Source organism: Dipodomys merriami, unplaced genomic scaffold (genome assembly GCF_024711535.1).
Source record: "Dipodomys merriami isolate MVZ:Mamm:240054 unplaced genomic scaffold, mDipMer1.0.p SCAF_5, whole genome shotgun sequence".
NCBI lineage: Eukaryota > Metazoa > Chordata > Mammalia > Rodentia > Heteromyidae > Dipodomys > Dipodomys merriami.
In genome coordinates this window covers 9,762,691-9,783,980 of record NW_027206068.1, presented here as the reverse complement: position 1 = coordinate 9,783,980, position 21,290 = coordinate 9,762,691, and the positions used below count along the sequence as shown (strand labels likewise).

Here is a 21,290-nt window from a genome sequence, read left to right as displayed (position 1 = left end):
GCTTAATGACAGGAATATATCCTGAGAAATGCATCATTATGCAATTGCATTTTTTTTGCAAGCATGATAGGGTGTATTTACACAAATTAAGACAGCTTAGATATCTTTAGACCATATCATCCTTTGGGAGCATGATTATAAATGTGGTCCATCATTTACCAAAACATCAACATGTGGTACATGATCCATACTTACTGCTGCTATTGTAACATAAAAGCAGCCACAGATAATACACAAGTTTTAGGGTAGTTATGTTCCAATAAAAAGTTATCTATAAAAGTAGAAGGCCAGAATTGTTCCAATGGCCTATAGATTGTCCATCCACTGAACTAAACTGTTACTCTTTCCCATAAAATGATGCATCCCACACTGTGCTTTGGCCTTATGCTACTATGTTAATAGATCTTTTGAGAAATAACTAAAATTGTTATGAAATATAACTTTATGAGCTGAATATACTACAAAGCTCTCAAGAAAGTTATATGGAGTATTATATGCCATCTCTTTTTAAATAAACTTGAAAAAAAATTTCACTAGATTCTAGTACTAATGTGAGTTGTATCTCTCAAGAACCTGATTCATTTTTATATAAAGAACACTAAGGGGCTGGGAAGGTGGCTCAGTGGTAGAGCATTTGCCTTGCATTCATGAGGCCCTGGGTTCGATTCCTCAGCACCACATAAGCAGAAAAAGCCCGAGTGGCACTATGGCTCAAGTGGTAGAGTGCTAGCCTTGAGCTGACGAGCTCAGGGACAGCATCCAGGCCTAGAGTTCAGGCTCCATGACCAAAAAACAAAAAACAAAGAACACTAAAAATTTTGCACTTGATCAGTTTTCCCTCTCTGCACCAAATAAAGCATTGCTCTCCAGCAAAAGTTAGTGTTTGTGGTATGTATGTGAGATACAAGTATTAATTCTAGTATTAATTCTCCTGTCTATCCTCTTCCTCCTTTCGGGTGGCTTATATCTGTAATAGTAGCTACTCAGAAGGCTCTGATTTGAGGACCATGACTCAAGGCCAGCCAGGGCAGGGAAGTCCATGAGACTCTTATCTCCAATTAATCACTCCTTGCCCTCAGAAAAAGTGAGAAGTAGAACTGTGGCTCAAATGGTAGAGCATTATTAGCCTTGAGTAAAAATGGTCAGGAAAAGAGCACAGGGCTAAATTCAAGGCCCAAGACTGATATCAAAGAAAAATAAAAGATAAATAAACAGTCCTAACTTTTATTTTATTTTTTGCTCCAGCTCTTTTATCTACAAATGTTTATCTACAACATGTTTAATAATTATTTTTAACCCAGTGCGTTAAGAGCATTACTTTCCTCCAATGAATTTGAAAAGTTCAACTGCTTAGACATACATCTAAGACTACTGTCTACTTCACTATTGAGATCTAAGTCTAATCATACTTTCATATTCCCTACTTCGTAGTCTTTTCTGTTTTGGCCTGCTCCAACTAGTGGTTCATTAAGAGTACCTCAATTTCCATGAGTTGGAGATGTGACTGATGTGGCAGACCACCTGCCTAGCAAGCAAAAAACTCTAAGTTCAAACTCTACAATCACAAAAAGAAAAGGTATTTGAATTTTCCTTTAGAGAATGACTCTGATCTCCATATGACTCAGGTGACAAGGTGACCACCTCCTTCCCTGCATTCTTTCTTTGGGCACTGACACAGTGCTAAACAGTTATAGCAATGCACACATATTAATATACTCCACACCATAGGGACTAAGATTCAGAATAAGCACATGACTCCAGCCAAGGGCTTCTACTGCAACTATTGAGAGCTCTTTCTTTCCATGGGGGTAAGCTGGTAAAAAAAAAAATATATCTAAAAAGCAGCAGGTATCTTCTGGTGGTTATCTGCCACAACAATCCTGTAGGAACAGTCTCTTGTATGGGAAGCTGCCCATAGAAAAGTAGGATGCAGGGAGAAAAGTCACTGAGCCTGGATTTGGTAAATAAGAAGTAAGATGTCAACTTTTTCTTTCTCTTAAGACAGATCTGCTTTTTGCTTAAATCCAGTCTGAGCTGATTTGTTTTATGGTTTGGGGTTTTTTTCTCTTTTTTTTTTCCAGTCAAGGGGCTTGAACTCTGGGCCTGGGTGCTATCCCTCAGCTGCTATCCCTCAGCTCTTCACCACTTGAGACACAGTATCACTTCCATCTTTTTTCTGTTTATGTGGTGCTGAGCAATCAAACCCAGGCCGGGCTTCATGCATGCAAGGCAAGCACTCTACCACTGAGCCATCTTCCCAGCCCTAGTTTTGGAGTTGTTGTTTTTTTTTTGATGGTCCAATGCTCTAAGCATCCTGCCAAATGCCATGTCCACTATTAAGTCTATCTTCATTCTAATCATAATCAATGTCTTCTTTCTCTTTCTCTATTTCCAACAGTAGTTACTATTCCAATTTGCCTTAAATGAGAGTTGACATTAATCCTCTCTCCTAACCCACCAGTCTATAATCTTAAAAGGTAGTGTCGTATCTTACCATTTTATTTCCCCTAGTCTAACATAGCTAATAGCAAAATCTCTTCAATTAAATTTTTATTGCATCTAACACTCTGCCTAAAATATACAACACTGTTACCCTTTCCTGCTACTTATATTTTAAAAATCAATTCCTCAGAACCTCTAAAACATATTTTATTTTAGCAAAGAAATCCTATTCTAAGCATATCAGATCCCACTACATAGACCTCAGAATACCAATACCAAAAGAAGTCCTATTTAATGAAAGAAATATATGTGTATTTCTTTTCCCTGAGGTAAGATGTTTTATTATCTTCTTGATATTAAAGCATTATTTTTATTCACCTCTTATAGAGTTAAAAAAAAGTGATGAGTACATTCAAAACATAACAGCTCACAGGTGGTATTAAAAAGCAGAAGGAGCTTATAGAGACATTTACACTAGATGAGGCAAAAGTACACCTTTGAGATGAAATTACTTTGCTGCTTCTTTTTAAGCATGAAAAAGAACCAGATGACATTCAAGATGCATTACCCTTTCCTCTACATATTCCAAGCAAAAGGCTTTGAGACTGTCCCATTACTTGGCTTTCATATGAAAATGTAATTAAATATGAGCATGACATTGGATCCTGAAAGGATATTTGGCAACCAATGTGGGATTCAAATCCCTTAAGTTTCTTCATAATAAAAATAAACATTTTTTTTAAAACACTGGAGAATGACTATGGAGGAGAACACAAAAGAAGATATAGGACCAAAGAAAAAACAAAAACAAAAGGCTTAGAAATTATGAGGTTCTAAGACAACTGTGGTTAATTCTACCTTGGTAAAGGATCAGTTTCCCCAACACTCTTCCCTAGATACCACAAATCATCACTCCTATGAAACAACCACTATCACCAAGTATTTAAAAAAAAAAAACCCTATGACTGAAATATGTATGAAGGATTATAATGAAATCTACTCAGAAAAAAAAACAAGTATGACTTACTAGGCAAAATTAATCATGTATTTGGATAAGAGGACTGTCAAACTGCTATGAACATTTCTCTGATTTCTCTCAACTTTTGTACTTAGGGTGTCTTATGCAAACCAGTAACAAAGAAATCACAGATCACCCCTGATCTTCGAACACTGGGTGAATAGTGTTGCTTTGATAATCATTCTACTTTTTGTCTCAGTTCCCTTATTGGGCAAGCTTGTTCAGTTTGATGACTGACACACAGGGAGGGGTAGGGGGAATAATGTCATTACAAGAAAGAAGACACTAATGCAAAAAAGCAAACTTACTTTCCTTTTTGAAATCTAAAGAAAGCAGTTGTTTTTCTTTTTTTTGGCATTATGGTACATAAGAGTTATTTACAATGAAGAACACAAAATAATATGAAATGTATATCATACTTCTTTAAGTTTACAAATACATGTATGAATGGTGATGAAGGCACCCATTCCCATCTGAAAAATGGCAAGACTATTAAAAAAATTAACTCTACATTTAGATATTTTGACAGCAGGTGTCATTTGTCTTAGCTGGTTATTGGTATAGTTATTTAAATACATAAACTAGAACAAATATCAACATAGAGATGACAAGTGAAGCACAATTCAAGAATGTTTTAAAAGTAGTCCTTACTGTTTATCAAATGAATGATTGTTTATCTTAAAAGTTAGTATGATTTGCCAAACAAAAGGAAGGAAACAAACTTCTAAGTTTTCCATCATCTAAAAAAAAAATCTCAAGCCTTGACATATATGCACATAGGCAGATTAAGGGAGATATGTAGCACACCAGAGGGAAACCAGGAGGAAGACACAGAACTAGAGGGAATCAGGGAAAAACATACATATCAACTGCATACCCATCAACTGCACTGGACATTGACCAAAAAGAACTAAGCAACTCAATGGCAGCAATGGGAGGGAGGGAGCAAATGGGAAAGAGGGAACAGCTGATGCTATGCAAAACAAAAGAAATGTACATATCACCCAATGTGGAAGAAATAACTGTATTGCAAAGCTCATAGAACTCATAAATGTTATAGACCATGATAGACGATTTGTCCTATGAAAGTTAAAATGTGTTTGTGACTTTAACTAAGCTTCAGTATCCCACAATACTGTGAAATTTGGGAAATTATGTAACCACTTAATCACAATAAAAAAGGTAGATATGTAGAAATGTATCTGTCCAATGTGTGCTTATACGCATATCAAAAGTACTTCCAAGCCAGCTTCTGTTACCTTATAACTGTAATCTTAGCTACTTATGAGGTTGAACTCTGAGGATCATGGTTCAAAGCTACCCCACATAAGGAAAGTCTATGAGACTCTTATCTTCAATTAACCACCAAAAAGCTCAAATGGTAGATTGCCAGCCTTAAGTGAAAAAGCTAAGAGACAGTGCTCAGGGCCTGAGTACAAGCCCCAGAAATCCCACATTTTAAAAAAAAAGCTATTTCAACTTTGAAAAGATCATTAATTACTGCTAGACATTTTTGAAGTAGTTACTGGTGCAGTTTTAGACAGTGACATCTAAATCTAACCAATGGATGTCAGACCTAATTTTTCCTGTAAGAATAAAAAAAATGAAATTCTCGACTAAAAACATTAATCCTAGTTATTAATCCCAGACACCTGCCAATCCTTAATGGCCTAATGGATTTGGCTTTTTATTTTCTTTTATTTTATTATAAAGATGCTGTACAGAGGGGTTACAGTTACATGAGTAAGGTAATGAGTACACTTCTTATAGAGCATTGTTATCCCCTCCTTACTTTTTTCCCTCAATCAGAATTTTTTTATTACTTTTTTTTTAACCAATCCTGAGGCTTGAATCCAGGGCCTGGGCAATGTCCCTGAGCTTCTTTTGCTCAAGGCTAGCACTCTACCACTTGAGCCACACACAGTACTACTTCTGGCTTTTTCTGTTTATGTGGTACTCAAGAATTGAACCCAGGGCTTCATGCATGCTAGGCAAGCACTCTACCACTAGGCCACATTTCCAACCCCTGTTATTACTCTTTTTTTTGGTACATTTTTTATTGTAAAAATGTTGTATGTTATTACTCTTTTAAGAAAATCATCTAAAATAAGTTTTAAGAACTAAATCTAGGGGCTGGGGAGGTGGCTCAGTGGTAGAGCGCTTGTCTTGCATGCCTGAGGCCCTGGGTTTGATTCCTCAGCACCACATAAGCAAAAAGAAAAAAGCCGGAAGTGGCGCTACGGCTCAAGTGGTACAGCACTAGCCTTGAGCTGAAGAGCTGAGGGACAGCGCCCAGGCCCAGAGTTCAGACCCCACAACCAGACCCACCCAAAAAAAAAAAAAAAAAAAAAAGAACTAAATCTAGTTTCTTTTTTATTAGCACTGGGATTTCACTGTGATATGTCCACACATGGTTATAATATACCTTGATCAAATTCAATTTTTATTAAACAATTTTAGTAGGTTTCATTATTCTACTTTTATACATGTGTATGAAGTGGTTTTGAAACAAGGCCTGCAGAAGGATGTTGGCTTTCTTACCATTAGAGTCTGTTTCAGAATCAGAGTCATTATCACTCTTCAGAATATTTCCCATGTTTTCTTTCAGATGAGTTTTTTTCTTTCTCCTTTTCTTGGGTCTTTCTTTTTATGCTTTTTATTGTAAAAATAGTGTACAGAGGGGTTACAGTTACATGAGTAAGGTAATGAGCACATTTCCTATCGAGCATTGTTACCTCTTCCTTTGGTTTTCCCCTACCACTCCTTCCCTCTTCACCTTTAACTCCTCCTCCCCCCACCCCAAGTTGTAAAGTTTGTTTTCAACATAGTGTCTTGTACATCTCATTGTTACAATGGGTCATCTGGTATCCTTATTCAGCATTTTGTTCTTCCCCTCCCCAAATTAGAAAAATGTATATACAAGATGCAGGACACCAACGTCAAATACAGTGAAAACAGGAGTTATACCTTGGGGGAATAACATACAAGAGAAACAAAAAAAAAATCACATACAACATTTTAGATACGTTAAAAACAATAGCAAGAAAAAAAAAGTTGTGTCCCTATCTTGGGGTTCATTTCACTTAACATCACCTTATATGGTCATAGAGAAATTTCTCTGAAGAGGAAATAAGAATGGCCAATAAACACATGAAGAAATGCTCAACTTCTATAGCCATAAAAGAAAGGCAAATCAGGGCTGGGAAGGTAGCTCAGCGGTAGAGTGCATGCCTTGCAAGCATGAGGCCCTGGGTTCGATTCCTCAGCACCACATATACAGAAAATGCCGGAAGTGGCGCTGTGGCTCCAGTGGTAGAGCGCTAGCCTTGAGCTAAAGAGCTGAGGGACAGTGCCCAGGCCCAGAGTTAATGCCCATGACCAGCAAAAAAAAAAAAAAAAAAAGAAAAAAGAAAGGCAAATCAAAACAACATTGAGATTCCACCTCACCCCAGTTAGAATGGCTATAATCAAGAAATCTAATAACAACAGATACTGGAGGGGATGTGGCCAGAAGGGAACCTTACTGCATTGTTGATGTGAATATAAACTTGTTCAACCACTTAGGAAAGCACTATGGAGGTTCCTCAAAAGACTCCACATAGAGCTCCCCTATGACCCAGCAATCCCACTTTTGGGCTTTTACCCAAACGATCACAAACAAGGCTATGCTAAAGCTACCAGCACAACTTGGTTTATCGCAGCATTATTTACAAGAGCTAAGATATGGAACCAACCCAGATGCCCCTAGTAGATGAATGGATCAAGAAAATGTGATAGATATATATATATATATATATATATGAATTCTATGCCTCCATCAGAAAGAATGACATTGTCCCATTTGTTAGGAAATGGAAAGATTTGGAAAAAATTATATTAATTGAAGTAAACCAGGCCCTAAGAAACATAGGTCCCATGATTCCCTTATTGCAATAACTAGTATAAGTCGAGGACAAGTAGAAAAGATCAAAAGCTATCTACATATGGATCTTTCTTTTGAATTACTAGACTACTTCTTTCTTTTTTGACTGTAGTAAACACAAATAAAAGTTAACTTCAAAGAAATACTTGGGAACATTGATTGATTTGCTACTTGAGGAAACGTTAAATCTAATACTCAATTAGTTATGGTTACTTTAAGTCCTCAATAATAAAGTTCTGTATCTTTTTCTAAGTCATAAAGAGGTTTATTTTGACTATGCTTTTGGTCCAAGGTCAGAGGGCTGCCTCTGGTAGCCTACTTGCTGGTAGACTAAGCTCTATCTTTCAAATATCTTCTGAAGTATTCCTTCTCTTTGGTTTTTCATCTTCTGCTGAAGTATGTTCACCAGAGCTGAATTTTAAGAAAATGGCACTCTGGAGAGTCCAAGATCAAGATGACATCATGGATTGGTTGCTTGTAAGGCTATCTGCCAGGCTTGTAGACAGCTACCTTCACACTGTGTCCTCACATTATGTCTGTTCTGTGTTCATGAGCTTGCTAGTGTCTCTTCCTTTTCTTCACCATGGGCTGAACTCCCTCTCCAGGTCCAGGAGGCTGGCTATGCTTTGCTCGGTAAATAGCTGCGTCAGTGGGCAGAAGAGGCTGAGAGTAGAGAGGCCTCCGTAGGCTCAGAGGGCTACTTTTGAGAATAAACCTACTAGCAGGAGCAGCAGGGATGGTTTCTAGAGCCTTAGCTGAAGCAAGCCAATTATCTGAGGTCATTCAAATCCCCAGACTCAGAACCAGAGCAGGGGTGGCCAGGAGTGGAAAACTTAGCTGAGCTTTGGGGCTCTTTTGAAGTGTGAGGTTCCCTACCCCCACTCCTGAGCCCTAGGCCTCCCCCTGCAAACTGCAGCCATGAAAACAGGCACACTCAGCAGCTGTTTTTCTAAAACCTTGATTCTAGTACCCCTTAGATTATCACCTGTATGTCTATGCACTGACAAAGTATAGTTTAGAAAAGCAAGAAAGTTAACAAAATAATCTACCTAGACTATATATGCTCAGATATAATTTGTTAAAGTAAAACTAACATAAAAGAACCCGGTAACTATTATATTTGTAGTACTATGCACAAGGAAACACTTGTATTTACATGTCAAAGGTATAAATAACCTTAAAAGAAATGATACCATGTGCACAAAGAAAAAGCAAGAATCCATCTTTTAAATGATGTTAAAGGCTACAAAATTTGAGAGTTTGCTGAGCCAGAAAAACACAGTAATAAGATTTTCTTTTACCACTTGCACAACTTTAAAATATGCACTAAGAGGACTAGAAACATAATTCAGGGGTAGAGTAACTGTCTAGCAAGTACAAGGCACAGAGTTCAAAGCACAGAAATGGAACCAAAATAATGCACTAATAATAATAACAAAAGTAGACTATGCTGTGTCCTTTTTAAATTAACATACTAATCTCATAATTTCTCAAGGAGGTCAGTAGTTTGAGAAATTACTCAGCCTCCAAAAAAAAACACATAAACTTTCAGAATTTTCAGATCTTGGGCTATATTGATCAATGATAGATTTTGTACACATGTAAAGCCCCGGATTTGGCCCCTAACACAGAAATTTCCAGAGAAAGGAACTCATATTACAATACATAAATAATGGAGAACTTGGCAAATCAAAATCAAGCGTTGGTGGCTCACATTGGTAATTCTAGATACTTGGGAGCCTGAGATTGGAAGGATGATAGTCTGAGACTAGCCCAGGGAGAAAAGTTCTCCAGACATCTTATCAACAAAGAACTGGACACTGCGACACAAGCCTGTTATCCCAGCTACATAACAGGCTTAACAAAGGCAGATAATACCCAGTCACCCACCCAGTCAAGAGGTACAACCCTATCTTTTTTTTTTTTTTTTTTTTGTCGGTCGTGGGGCTTGAACTCTGGGTTTGGGTGTTGTCCCTCAGCTCTTCAGCTCAAGGAGAGCACTCTACTGCTTGAGCCACAGTGCCACTTCCTAACTCTATCTTTTTTAAAATAGCCAACAAAAACTAGGACTAGAGGTATAGCTCAGTGGGAAGACTGCCTTCCTAGCATGTTCAAGGACTTAAGAGTTCAAACCCTAGATCATTAAAACAAAAGACAAGCCAATTTAAACATTGAAAAAGGGGGCTGGGAAGGTGGCTCAGTGGTAGAGTGCTTGCCTTGCATTCATGAGGCCCTGGATTAAATTCCTCAGCACCACATAAACAGAAAAAGTCAGAAGTGGTGCTGTGTCTCAAGTGGTAGAGCATTAACCTTGAGCTGAAGAGCTGAGGAACAGCACCCAGGCCCAGAGTTCAAGCCCCACAACCAGCAAAAGAGAAAAAAAAAATTGAAAAAGGACTTAAATAGTCATTCTCCATACTGCCTTCCATAGTGATTGCATTAATTTACGTTCCCACAATCAGTGTAAGGGGGTCCCTTTTGCCTGCAATCTCACCTGCATTTGGTTTCCTCCAAACCTAAACATAGAATTACTCTGGGATGATATCATACTACTCTAATGATACTATACCTGAACATTCACCCAAAAAACTGAAAGTCAAAATATAATAAAGACACCTACACATTCATGTTTATTGCTGTACAATTCACCACAAACAAATTATAAAAACAGCCCAGGGACTCTACAACCAATAAATGGATCAAGAAAAGGTAGTAGCTATCTATTTATCTATGTCTCTCTATATATGTATATATAAAGAGATATATAGATGCATATTTTCTCCCTGTGGAATTTTATTCATCCATCAGGAAGAATAATATTATATTATTTGCAGGGAAATGAATGAACCTAGAAAAAATTATACTAAGTTAAATAAGTCTGAGACACAGTATGTATGTTTTCTCTCACATATGGAAATTGGATCTAAAACAAACATATATAAAAATGTTGCACAGGCCTTATACATGACCAAAATAACAAAATTATGGTATATGCAGGAGAGAATTTCTATGGTATCTATCCTTTTGAATAGCTAACAGACAGTTTAACAAAATGAATACCAGGAAAGGTAAAATATGTCTTGTATGAGGAGAGTAGGGTAAGAGAATGGAGAGGGGCATACTGGACAAATACAGCCATAGTACTCAAAGTACATATGTGAACATGGAACTAGAAATTTGAAGGATGGGTAGGGCTGGCATAGATGGGAGGAGAATGATGGAAGGGTGGATACTGCTCAAGATGCAGGATACTAATAAATTGCCATGCTAAGGTGAAATCTCTTTGAACTGTTTAAAACAAAATATAAATTATAAAACTTATAATTGCCTTAATCTTGCCTCATTTTTGTAATACAAGGTGCTACTCATACAGAAAGAGGTCCTCAAAGAAATAATTCACCTGAACTGACACGTGCGCTACGTAGACACATTTTCCCTATGGGTATCTACAGTATTTTTAAACCTATGGAATACTATTTTCCCTCTAGTATTGATGCAAAGCCATGATAGCAACTGAAAGTTTTGAAACAATTACTTCAGTAAGCAGATATTTAAAGCTACATTAATCTTTACAAAAATACAAAACAAGGGTTAGGGATTTAGTTCCATGGAAGCACACTTGCCTGGCAAGTAAAAAGCCCTGAGTTCAATCCTCAGTTCTGAAGACAAAAAATAAATAAATAAATAATGCTAAAAAAGAACCCAAAAACAGGCTGGGAACCTGGCTTAGTGGTAGAGTGCTTTCCTAGCATGCATGAAGCCCTGGGTTCAATTCCTCAGTACCACATATACAGAGAAAGCTGGAAGTGGCACTGTTGCTCAAGTTGGTAGAGTGCTAGCCTTAAGCAAAACAAGTTCAGGGACATGCCCAGGTCCTGAGTTCAAGCCCCAGGACTGGCAAAAAACAAAACAAAACAAGGCAACAAAAATACAAAACAACTCTTACATTATTTATTAACTAGGTACTGATTACAGCCCTTGTTTCCTATCATTGAACCACTATACCCACGTTTTTTCATAGATAGCCTTATGACAGAACCTCTAACAGACACCAAACTATCATTCAAATGCTCTCAAAACTGTGTATAATTTTAGATGCTAGTTATTAAACTCATCTATAAAATATTGTGCTTTCTTCCTTGGGCACATGATGATTACCCAAGAAACTTTCCTTCTTACACGCTTGTTATTGATTCCATAGAAATAAGCTGAGAAAGGGACAGGAAGAATGTTTCTTGGCAAAGGCATAATAAATTTACTACAGAAATTCTAAGCACTAACAGTTTCAACACAAAATACACAGCTTAAAATATGATCATATCTTTTAAATCCCTAAAATTCCAATTGTAAATCCTACAAAATCCACCTTAATCAATGAAGCTTAGGAGCTGTATAGTACAGGAGATGGACAATAGCTCAGGGTACACAGCTGTGTAAAACACAGGGGGAAATAAAACTAAGGAAATCTCAAAACAAGATGAAAGACCATAATGACTTGAATTTACTATGTCCCACTTAATCTGCCCCAGTAGTATTCCAAGTTCTTTGTATGCTTTGTCCTATTAATCTAGTAATAGTTACAGCACATGTGTAGTATTGTCCTCATTTGATAAGTGAGGAAAATCAGAGCTAGGGACTTTGCTGGAAGTGAGAAAGATAAGTAATAAAGAGGCCAGTATTTAAAGATATCCAGTATGACTCTAGAACCTGTTCTCAACTGTTGTCCCACTTTTAAGGTAACTGAAGTATGCCTCATCACCTACCTGCCCCCAAAGGGATGAAACAAGAAAGAGAAGGGCAAATTAAGGCTAGCTTATATTCCATTCCCATAGTTCTCACCATTTTCTGGGCAGTTTGAATGTTCATTGTTAGTTCCATTTAATTCTTTAAACCCAAACTCATCATGTCTTATTTTCCCTTGTTCTCTCAATTTTCATGTGTCAATTAATTTTCCTAGTCATTAAAATTTCTATGTTTGTAATCAGCTTTAGCTACTCTCTTCCTTTCTAGATTCAACACATACTCATTTACCCAGCTATGTCCATTTTTCCTCAGATGTATCCTTCACTTCCCAGATCATTGTGTCCACCCTGGTCAAGTCTCTGGTCACCATACCTATAGAACTTACAGGCACAGCTTCTTATCTCACATAATAAATCCCCTTCAATCCATCTATATGCTGAAGCTAGCTACTTTTAACTAAAATACCAGATTTCATTATTGCCTTGGTCAAATCAATTTCTTACATGGCTGATCACTTAAATCCCTCAGTACTTGGACTCTACCTTGTTTAAAAGAACAGAATTCTACCCCTTACCCCCCCCCCAATCACGTTTCTGTCTCTCTGTCTCTCTGTCTCTATCTGTCTCTGTCTCTTTCTCTCTCCCTCCCTCCCTCTTGTCTCTCCACCCCTCTCCCCCTCCCCACTGTACATGCACTAACAAGTGTGGGTCCTGGGGCTTGAACTCTGGGCCTGCGTGCTATCGTTGAACTTTTTTACTCAAGGCTAGCACTCAACCACTTGAGCCACAGCTCTACTTTGGCTTTTTGGTTCCTACCTGGAGATAGAGTCTCACAAACTTTCCTGCCCAGGCTTGTTTTGAACCCTTATCCTTAGATTTCAGCCTACTGAGTAGCTAGGATTACTTCTTTTCAAGAAGTAGAAACAAATTCCTGGTGATAATGCCTTAATTGGAATAACTCAGTATGAGTATCAAGACCTGAACTGCTGCTGCTAATTAAAAAAATCAGGGGGCCAAAGACATAAATAATGAAGCAATTCCAGTATATGGTCTCCTTGCCTCAACTGGACCCATGTTAGACTGCCAGGATATAGATCTCGAGTTTGTACTCTTCACGTGAGTACACTGTTCACTGCTTTGGGGCTCTCTTAATTACTACCAAATCAAAGGTAAACTGTTAACTTGACATTCAGTTCCTACAGGAAGCTACCATCTAACTCCAAAAGCCCTCAATTCATTCTTATTGAACCTCATCTCTAGTTGCTACCTTTTAAACCTATTGTGTCTCTGTCTCTTGGTCTCTCTCTTTCTGTTTGTCTTGTCTTTCTCTTTGTCCCTCCCTCCCTCTAACACCGCCCCCCTCCCAGATAAGGTCTCATGTGGCCCAAATTGGCCTCAATCTTACAGTCCTCCTACCTTTCCTCCCAAACCCTGGGATTACAAGCACATCCTACCATTCCTACTGTATACTTATTTTCTCCAGGGAAATAATCTCACTTCTACCACTAAAGTTACTAACCCTGAAATATGAACAGAAGCACTTGGTGCTTTAGGAAACTTCTAGGCAATCATTAGACCCAAATACTTGATTATAAAACGAACCCAGAAAATAAAAATCCACAAATATTTAATGGTGTTTCCTTTGCAAAATTATTACCAAGGAAAACCCAGTGTTTGGACTTCTATTCCAAATGACCTGTTTAGCATCTATCCCCACTCTCTCCAGCAAACTCCAAAACTCACATACAACTCTTCAATAAAAGACCCCTCTCTTGGTCTGGGAAGGTGGTTCAGTGGTAGAGTGCTTGCCTCGCATGCATGAGGCCCTGGGTTTGATTCCTCAGCACCACATAAGGAGAAAAAGCCAGAAGTAGTGCTGTGGCTCAAGTAGTAGGGTGCTAGCCTACAGCTGACAAGCTGGGGGACAGTGCCCAGGCCCAGAGTTCCAGATCCATGACTGACAACAACAACAACAATAACAACAACAACAAAAGACCCCTCTCTGTAATTTACAGTCATTCAAAATATAGGCATGTTTATGCTTTAGATTAGTATTTGCATTGATACTAAGATATATGACAAATTATTGAGAGTAAAATCATGAAACCAATTATTTGCCTTGGTATAGATCAAATCAGTGGAATCTGATCTGCCTTACTGGAGCTTGCAATTTACCTTACCTGAGGGATCATCATCTCATCTCATCTTGATTATATATTTTTTTGAAAATAGTAACTTTTCGGTGGCACAGAATTTAGCAATTGTGTGGTCCTGAGTTCATGGGTAGGCAAGGGCAATAACACAACACACCCTCAGACCCTTCAAATCCTTTACAATCCAGTCAAGGTATTTTATTCCCTTCCTCATGAACTCACTAATATCTGTTTATTTGCTGAAATAAAGATGGATTTTTTTCACATTGTTGAGTCTTCCTAATTATCTATTTTGCCTATTCAGCCTATTTTACCATAGCCTTATTTGCCCCCCTTGTTTTACTGAAATATTTTTTTTCTATTCAGAAGCATAAACACTTAGATCTTTTTTTGTGTGTGTGCCAGTCTTGGTCTTGAATTCAGAGCCGGGGTGCTATCCCTGAGCTTTTGTGGTCAAGGCTAGTGCTCGACCACTTGAGCCACAGCTCTATTTCTGGCTTTTTGGTAGTTAATTACAATAAAAGTCTCCTGTCTGGGCTGGCTTCAAACTGTGATCCTCAGATCTCAGACTCCTAAGTAGCTAGGAATATAGGCATGAGCCATTGATAACCAGCAGAGAGTTCTTAATAGTCATGTGCTTTTATTTATTAATATATCCTTTTATACCATAAAGTAATTCAGATTTATGTACTTTCTAGCTCCAATCACACAATATGTACCTCTTAGGGTTAAAAATATGTCCTTTACTTTTTTTTCACTCCCCTAAATTATATCCCATCCCTTTTGCCAAAATATTTTTAATTGTGACATATACATATCCAAAGCATAGTGGCGCATGCATAATCTCAAAACATGGAAGATAGAGGCAAGAAGGTAATGAGTGCAAAGCCAGCCTGGGCTGCAAAGTATACCTTGACTCGGGGGAGGGGGGGGGAGGGAATTTTTTTTAAAAGAAGAAATTACTAAAATAATCATGGTTGAATGATTATTTATATGCTAAACACAACCTGGCATTTTGACATAGTACAACAACTAAAAAAATGTTTAAAAATAAAAGTGACAAATATAATCAGCTAGAAACTGATAGTGGGGAGGGTGTACCTCAGTAGCTGATTAGTTGCTTGTCATGTTCAAAGCCCTAAGTTCATACTTAGCGCCATTCAATTAATAAAAACCTAAACAGAACTGGGAAGGTGGCTCAATGGTAGAGTGCTTGCCTGGCATGCATGAGGCCCTGGGTTTGATTCCTCAGCACCACATAGCAGAAAAAGCCAGAGAGTTGCTATGGTTAGGGACAGTGCCCAGGCCCAGAGTTTGGGCCCCACGACCAACTAAAAAAATAAATAAACAAATAAATAAAGAGCAAATCCTGAGAATAAAATACAAAAATATAATTTTAACAATGAAAACCCACAAGATACTATGATTTAAAAAAACACCCTAATCTTTTTTTTTTGCTCTAGTTATCAACTGTTTCATATTCTATCAGTATCAAAAGAAAAGTAATATCTACTTCTTAGTTTTTTACAAGAACTGAACAGTGCTGCACCTAATTTAACACCCCCCCTCAAAAAAAATCTTCCTCACAAGTTTGGAACTTTACATTTATGTGTTTGTACATGCATTCAAGTTCAGTGTTTGTAGACATGTTGGAGACAGTCCTTTTTAAATCTTTTGGAATAATAATTCACGTTTCTTTTCCTTTTGGGGAGAGGGGGCAGTCCTGGGGCTTGAATTCAAGACATGAGTGCTGTTCTTGAGCTCTTTTGCTCAAGGCTAACACTCTACCATTTAAGCTACTGCTCACTTCCTGCTCTTTTGGTGGTTAATTGGAAGTAAGGGTCTCACGAATTTTCCTGCCAGTGCTAGCTTGATCCTCAGATCTCTGCCTTTTGAGTAGCTAGCGTGAGCCACCAGCACCCAGAGCAATTCACTTTTATAAATCCAAATTTTTATAACTGTAATTTATTTTAAAAAGATACACCCAAAAGCTATTTTGATATTATAAATTATGATCAAAATAAGCCTTTTTCTTAACCCACAAGCTTTAAAAATGGCTTCAATCCTAAAAAAAAATATTGATTCACTTAAGCCTCTGTCCTTGCCAATGCACATAGCTCTTAGTAATCTATTTTATTTGGGAATTTTTACTTAGGACAACAAATGACTCTTCTATACCTTCAGTTTCAATTTAACTTTCCTATATGCACACCCTAGAGGTTCCAGATTCTTATCTACAAAGTGATTATGGTCTAGGACTGAATCAGATTTGTAACAACTGTCCACTGGGATCCTTCGACCTATCATTGATGAGTAGAGCCAATATATGTCTTCTAGCTCACTGAATCCTTTTACCTTACCTCAGGGACTTTCTACAATGCTATATGTATGCTTAGAAGCTTTCTTTTACAAATGATGAAAATACATGAAAAATTATTTCAGAATAGAAAAGGTGAAATTCAAGTCATTATACAATCTCAAATTGCTACTCTACATCTCCCACCTTAGTGCCCAAACACTGTAACATGTTCAGTATAGGATATTCTAGCTCAAATCTGATATACCAATTATATTAACATCCCAATATGTCTCCAGCCACACAGTAAGCATAAAATTTCTAACAGTGATATATAATAGTCTGGAAATTATCTAAAATTGCTTTTTTCAATTTTCCAGAAAAAATGAAGCATAAAATGAATAAAAATAAAGCTTCTAATCAGTAGGCTTTTTTAAAAAAATCTTATCAAAATAAAACTCTGGCAACAGCCATACTATCATTTATACATCCAATATAGATTCTGGTTCTTTTTCCTAAAAGGTAATTTAATGTGACATTCTTTCTTTCTCTATTGGTCTCAAAAATACGCTTCTCCTCTAAAAATAAGTGTTTCCAAAGAGAGAGGGAAAAAATTACAAAGTATAATTATTTTATGTTACAAACTACACAAAAAATCTGTCATTATTCATGTTACACTTCTAGTCATCAATAAAACGCTTTTTTTTCACTATACTACTCAAAAATCAATTATATCAACTCTTTTTGTATAGAAAAGCAGAATACCTTTCAGGCAACGAGTATTAATGAGTAGACATGACTATAGAATCTCCATCTGTTTCTCTGACAAAGCTGTGGCCACTCTAGTCTCTCATTGAAATTCCATTAATCTGGTGTACCAAGGTCCAATGCGAAAATCAAAACTCCATCTAACCCTTTATCAGCTCACAATAACCTACAAGTGAACTCTGCCTGTTAGCATGCAGCAAGTTATGATTTTGCTATCAATCAGGCAGTTGGCCAATAAAAAAAAAAGCAGGCAGGAAACAACATGTCTGGCAGAGTTTGGATATTTTGTTTTTGCTTTCTGCTATCATCCCCATTCAATTTCTATAGGGTGTCTGGACCTTGTGAGATTATGCATTATTCTCTTTGGCTGTGATTTAATTGCTACCAGCAATCAAGTCGAAGCATCACTGAAGTGTGCTTGAATTTCATTAGAAGATATAACTTATGCTACTTTCCTACAGTACCTAATAAACCATAAAGAAACCAAAACACATATGGCTTGAGGGAATAACTGGAAAATTAGGTGGCCATTTGGGAACTGAGTGAACTTTTGAACCAGGGAAACAGAGAAAAAGAAATATTAAAAGGAAAGACAGACTTAGAATGCACATAGAGATGTGCAGGTTTGACCTTTCCAGTACCTTGAAAATTACATTAGCATTATGAAAAATACATATCATGCTTAGAGTTTATAATCCATCAAAGTTCAGATACTTTGTTAGTGCCTACCATAAGGTAAAAGTCAAAAGGACAAAATAACAATCTGATCTGACAAAAGGCCTTTCAGTGACCTGTGCTAAATTGGTTATACATTGTTAAATGTGTTATCTTTTTTTATAATTAATACCTCATTAGATTGAAGTCACATAAGAGAGGAAATCTTATTCAACAAAAGAGAACATAGACAAAAGTCAAAGTTCCAGGGAAAAAATCTGCAATGAGATGATATTCTAGAGTGGAAATTAAAAGTCCAAGTGGTAGTTTGAAAATTAACCTCTACTAATAATTAAATGTAAAACTATTTTAAAATCATTTTATGTGTCAAAAATGAATAATACTAAAAGTTAAATTTCTAATCTACTTAAAGATTAAACATTAATAAATATACAATGATATTTAGCACTGATATTTAATTAAGATTATACTTAAATATGTCAATTAATATTGATAATGCAATCTTTTAACAATTTTTGTCACGACTTAAATGTATTACATATGATTAAGAAAACATTATTTACTCAGAAAAAGTAACACAATAATCCTATAAATTCACTATAGTAATTAAGAGGATTTCTGGCTCTCATATACTATGGATACTTAAGTTGAAATATTTTATACTGAACATAATACCAACTTTACATGAAAATATTTAGGCCATTTTGAGAAACTCAGTGTATCTATTCTGTGAATACTTCCTATATGTATGTTAATTCTCTTGAGTATAAATACTCTGTTTCTATATGAGTATACACACTGATTCACATTTACCAATATTTTACAGAAAAACAAAGCATAAAATTGTAATGTATCTAAAAATAGTGCAACTCGAATAATCCATTGTTTTACCTGAAAATAATATTTCTTCAATTACAAAATACTCTCTAGCAGAAGTGCTTTTGAACATGAGGTTAGAAAAATAACTCTGTTTGGTATGATAAGTGTGCATGAAGAGAAATAGAAGTCTTTGTAAAAAATACAAGGGAATCATGTGAAAATATTCCTCCTTTAAAAATAAAAATTAAGTGTAAAATTCAATATAAAATGGATATGATTATTATTGCTACACATTGTATAAAGTTCTAGATATAAAAAGAAAAGATTATTTTGTTCTGAATCAGTGGTTAGAATGTTTATCACTTATGCATGTACTTGACTTATCCCTGTTCTGCAATAGACATAATTTTATACCTCATAAAAGCAATTTATGTTTCCAAAGGGAATAATCTGGGTAACATAAAGTGTGGAGTGCTCTGTTGCAGGAAGCACATTTTCATTCAGCAATTGTATTTAGAGATAGAACTACACAGCTTGATCATCATATAGTGGCAGAAGGCATTACTCACTTCTATGTCTTAGTGAAACTTTGAGTGCTTCAAATTAATATGTATGGATAATTTATCGATACATATTCTTAATTTACAACTTCACATCACCCTTATAAGGCTTCTATAGTGCAAATGCACTTAACTGACTGTAACAGAAAATGCATCTATATAATTAAAACAAGTTTCCTAACTTTGGCAATAATCAGGAATTTTAAGAAATTACTAAGATAAACATAGTCAACTTTATTACTAATTTGATTAATACAAAACACTCTATTCTGACATAGAGAGCATTTTTAAATCACAATCGAAAGAATGAAAATGTGTATAAAAGAAGCATTTGATAAAAATGTCTCAATATGAGAAGACAATGTAGGAATAATTAATTTAATATTTTATGAACTCATTTTGTATAAATTTTTCAGAAAAAAATAAAACGAAAAACCTTTTTCATTATTTATAAAATAAATAATACAATAAGCAGTTATGAAGCACAATAAAATTAAGCAAGAATCTGATATTAGATTAACCAACAAACTTATTAATAATTTTCATATCATGGTGTAAGCATGCTCTTAAAAATTCTAGCAAAGAAAATTTCACATAAAAAGAAGTTACTACATACTTAGGGAAACCTCAATTAGGACCACTAGAGAGAGCTCTTCTGTTCCTTCAAAGGTTCTGGTAAAAGTGAGTTAACCAAAGACTCTGTCTGGGGCCTTCTGGTAAGACCATTCTCTGGGCATATAGCATTACTTTGCATGAAAGGGTTCAGAGATATATTATATGGGAAAACATCACATACCATCAGAAGGGGCATCATCATCCTTATCATACCGCTCTGAGGCTAAGGAAATAGTGTCTGGAGCCCCAGTAAAAGGATCTTCATATTCTTCCCCTTCTTCTATGTCACCTACAAAGAATCAGAGAAATGCCTTTTATGATTTGTCCATTTGAAATAATATTAATTTGTCAGAAGCAGTAAGTTTCTACCATTAAATTCAGTCACTGTCACACAACAGTACAGAAAACATTGTGAATTCAGTAAAATCAGATTGTCAGGAGCAGTAAGTTCTACCATTAAATTTGGTCACTGTCACCCAAAAATAAAGAAAAGATTGTAAACCAGGTAAAATCAGATCCTACTTTAGTTTATCCATCATAATGTAAATATATATGGTTTTTCAAGGTCAGTAGAAAACTGCTTACTTGTGACAGAAAAGAATAAAGTCTAACATATTTGTCTACATGAGAAATTCAAAAAATAGGAACATGATAAAATAATAAACATATACAAATCAAGCAAACAAAAGCCAAGAAATAGAAAGTATGAAAAAAGAAAATAATTTAAGTAATTCAATTTTTAAACATTTTTAGAATTATGAGAAATTCAATATTTGAAATCATATGAACACATTTTCATTTTCATTAAAAGCTACTAGATTACATCCGAATCAATTGTTTTTTAACTATACTTGCTAGAATAATAATCATCTATGGGAAATTCCTTTAAAACTAATATAATCTTTTTAAATTCAAACAAGATGGTTTACAAATACTCATAGTTTTCAATTACTGGATTTTTTTTTTTTTAATGCTCTGGCCAGTTCCCTACTTGATTTCCAGTCCCAGGTTTATTTGTTTGCTGTCTGTTTGTTTTGGCTTATTTAATCCCTATGATAAGATCTTGTAGTCTGGACTTTTATCATGTAGCTCTAGGAAAGAAAAAAAATCTCTTTATCCCTCTTTCATAACCTTTTTCTTTTGTTTTGATAATTTTTAAAAAGATTTCATTTTGACATTTTCCCACATACAATAACTTGGATCAGAGATTTAAAAAAACAACAACAATAAAAAATACCTAATCAGCTATTTGCTAGACCAGTTATACACAAGCACTTACT

General features: G+C 35.9%; 1 protein-coding gene across 1 annotated transcript in view; it reads right to left on the bottom strand.

The window, feature by feature from the left end:
* Positions 1-21,290, bottom strand: part of Skap2 (src kinase associated phosphoprotein 2) — a 177,291-nt gene that overhangs the window by 135,758 nt on the left and 20,243 nt on the right. The window contains exon 4 of the mRNA XM_069996054.1: positions 20,192-20,299. Coding sequence (XP_069852155.1) covers positions 20,192-20,299 — 108 coding nt within the window. The remainder of the gene's footprint in view (positions 1-20,191; positions 20,300-21,290) is intronic.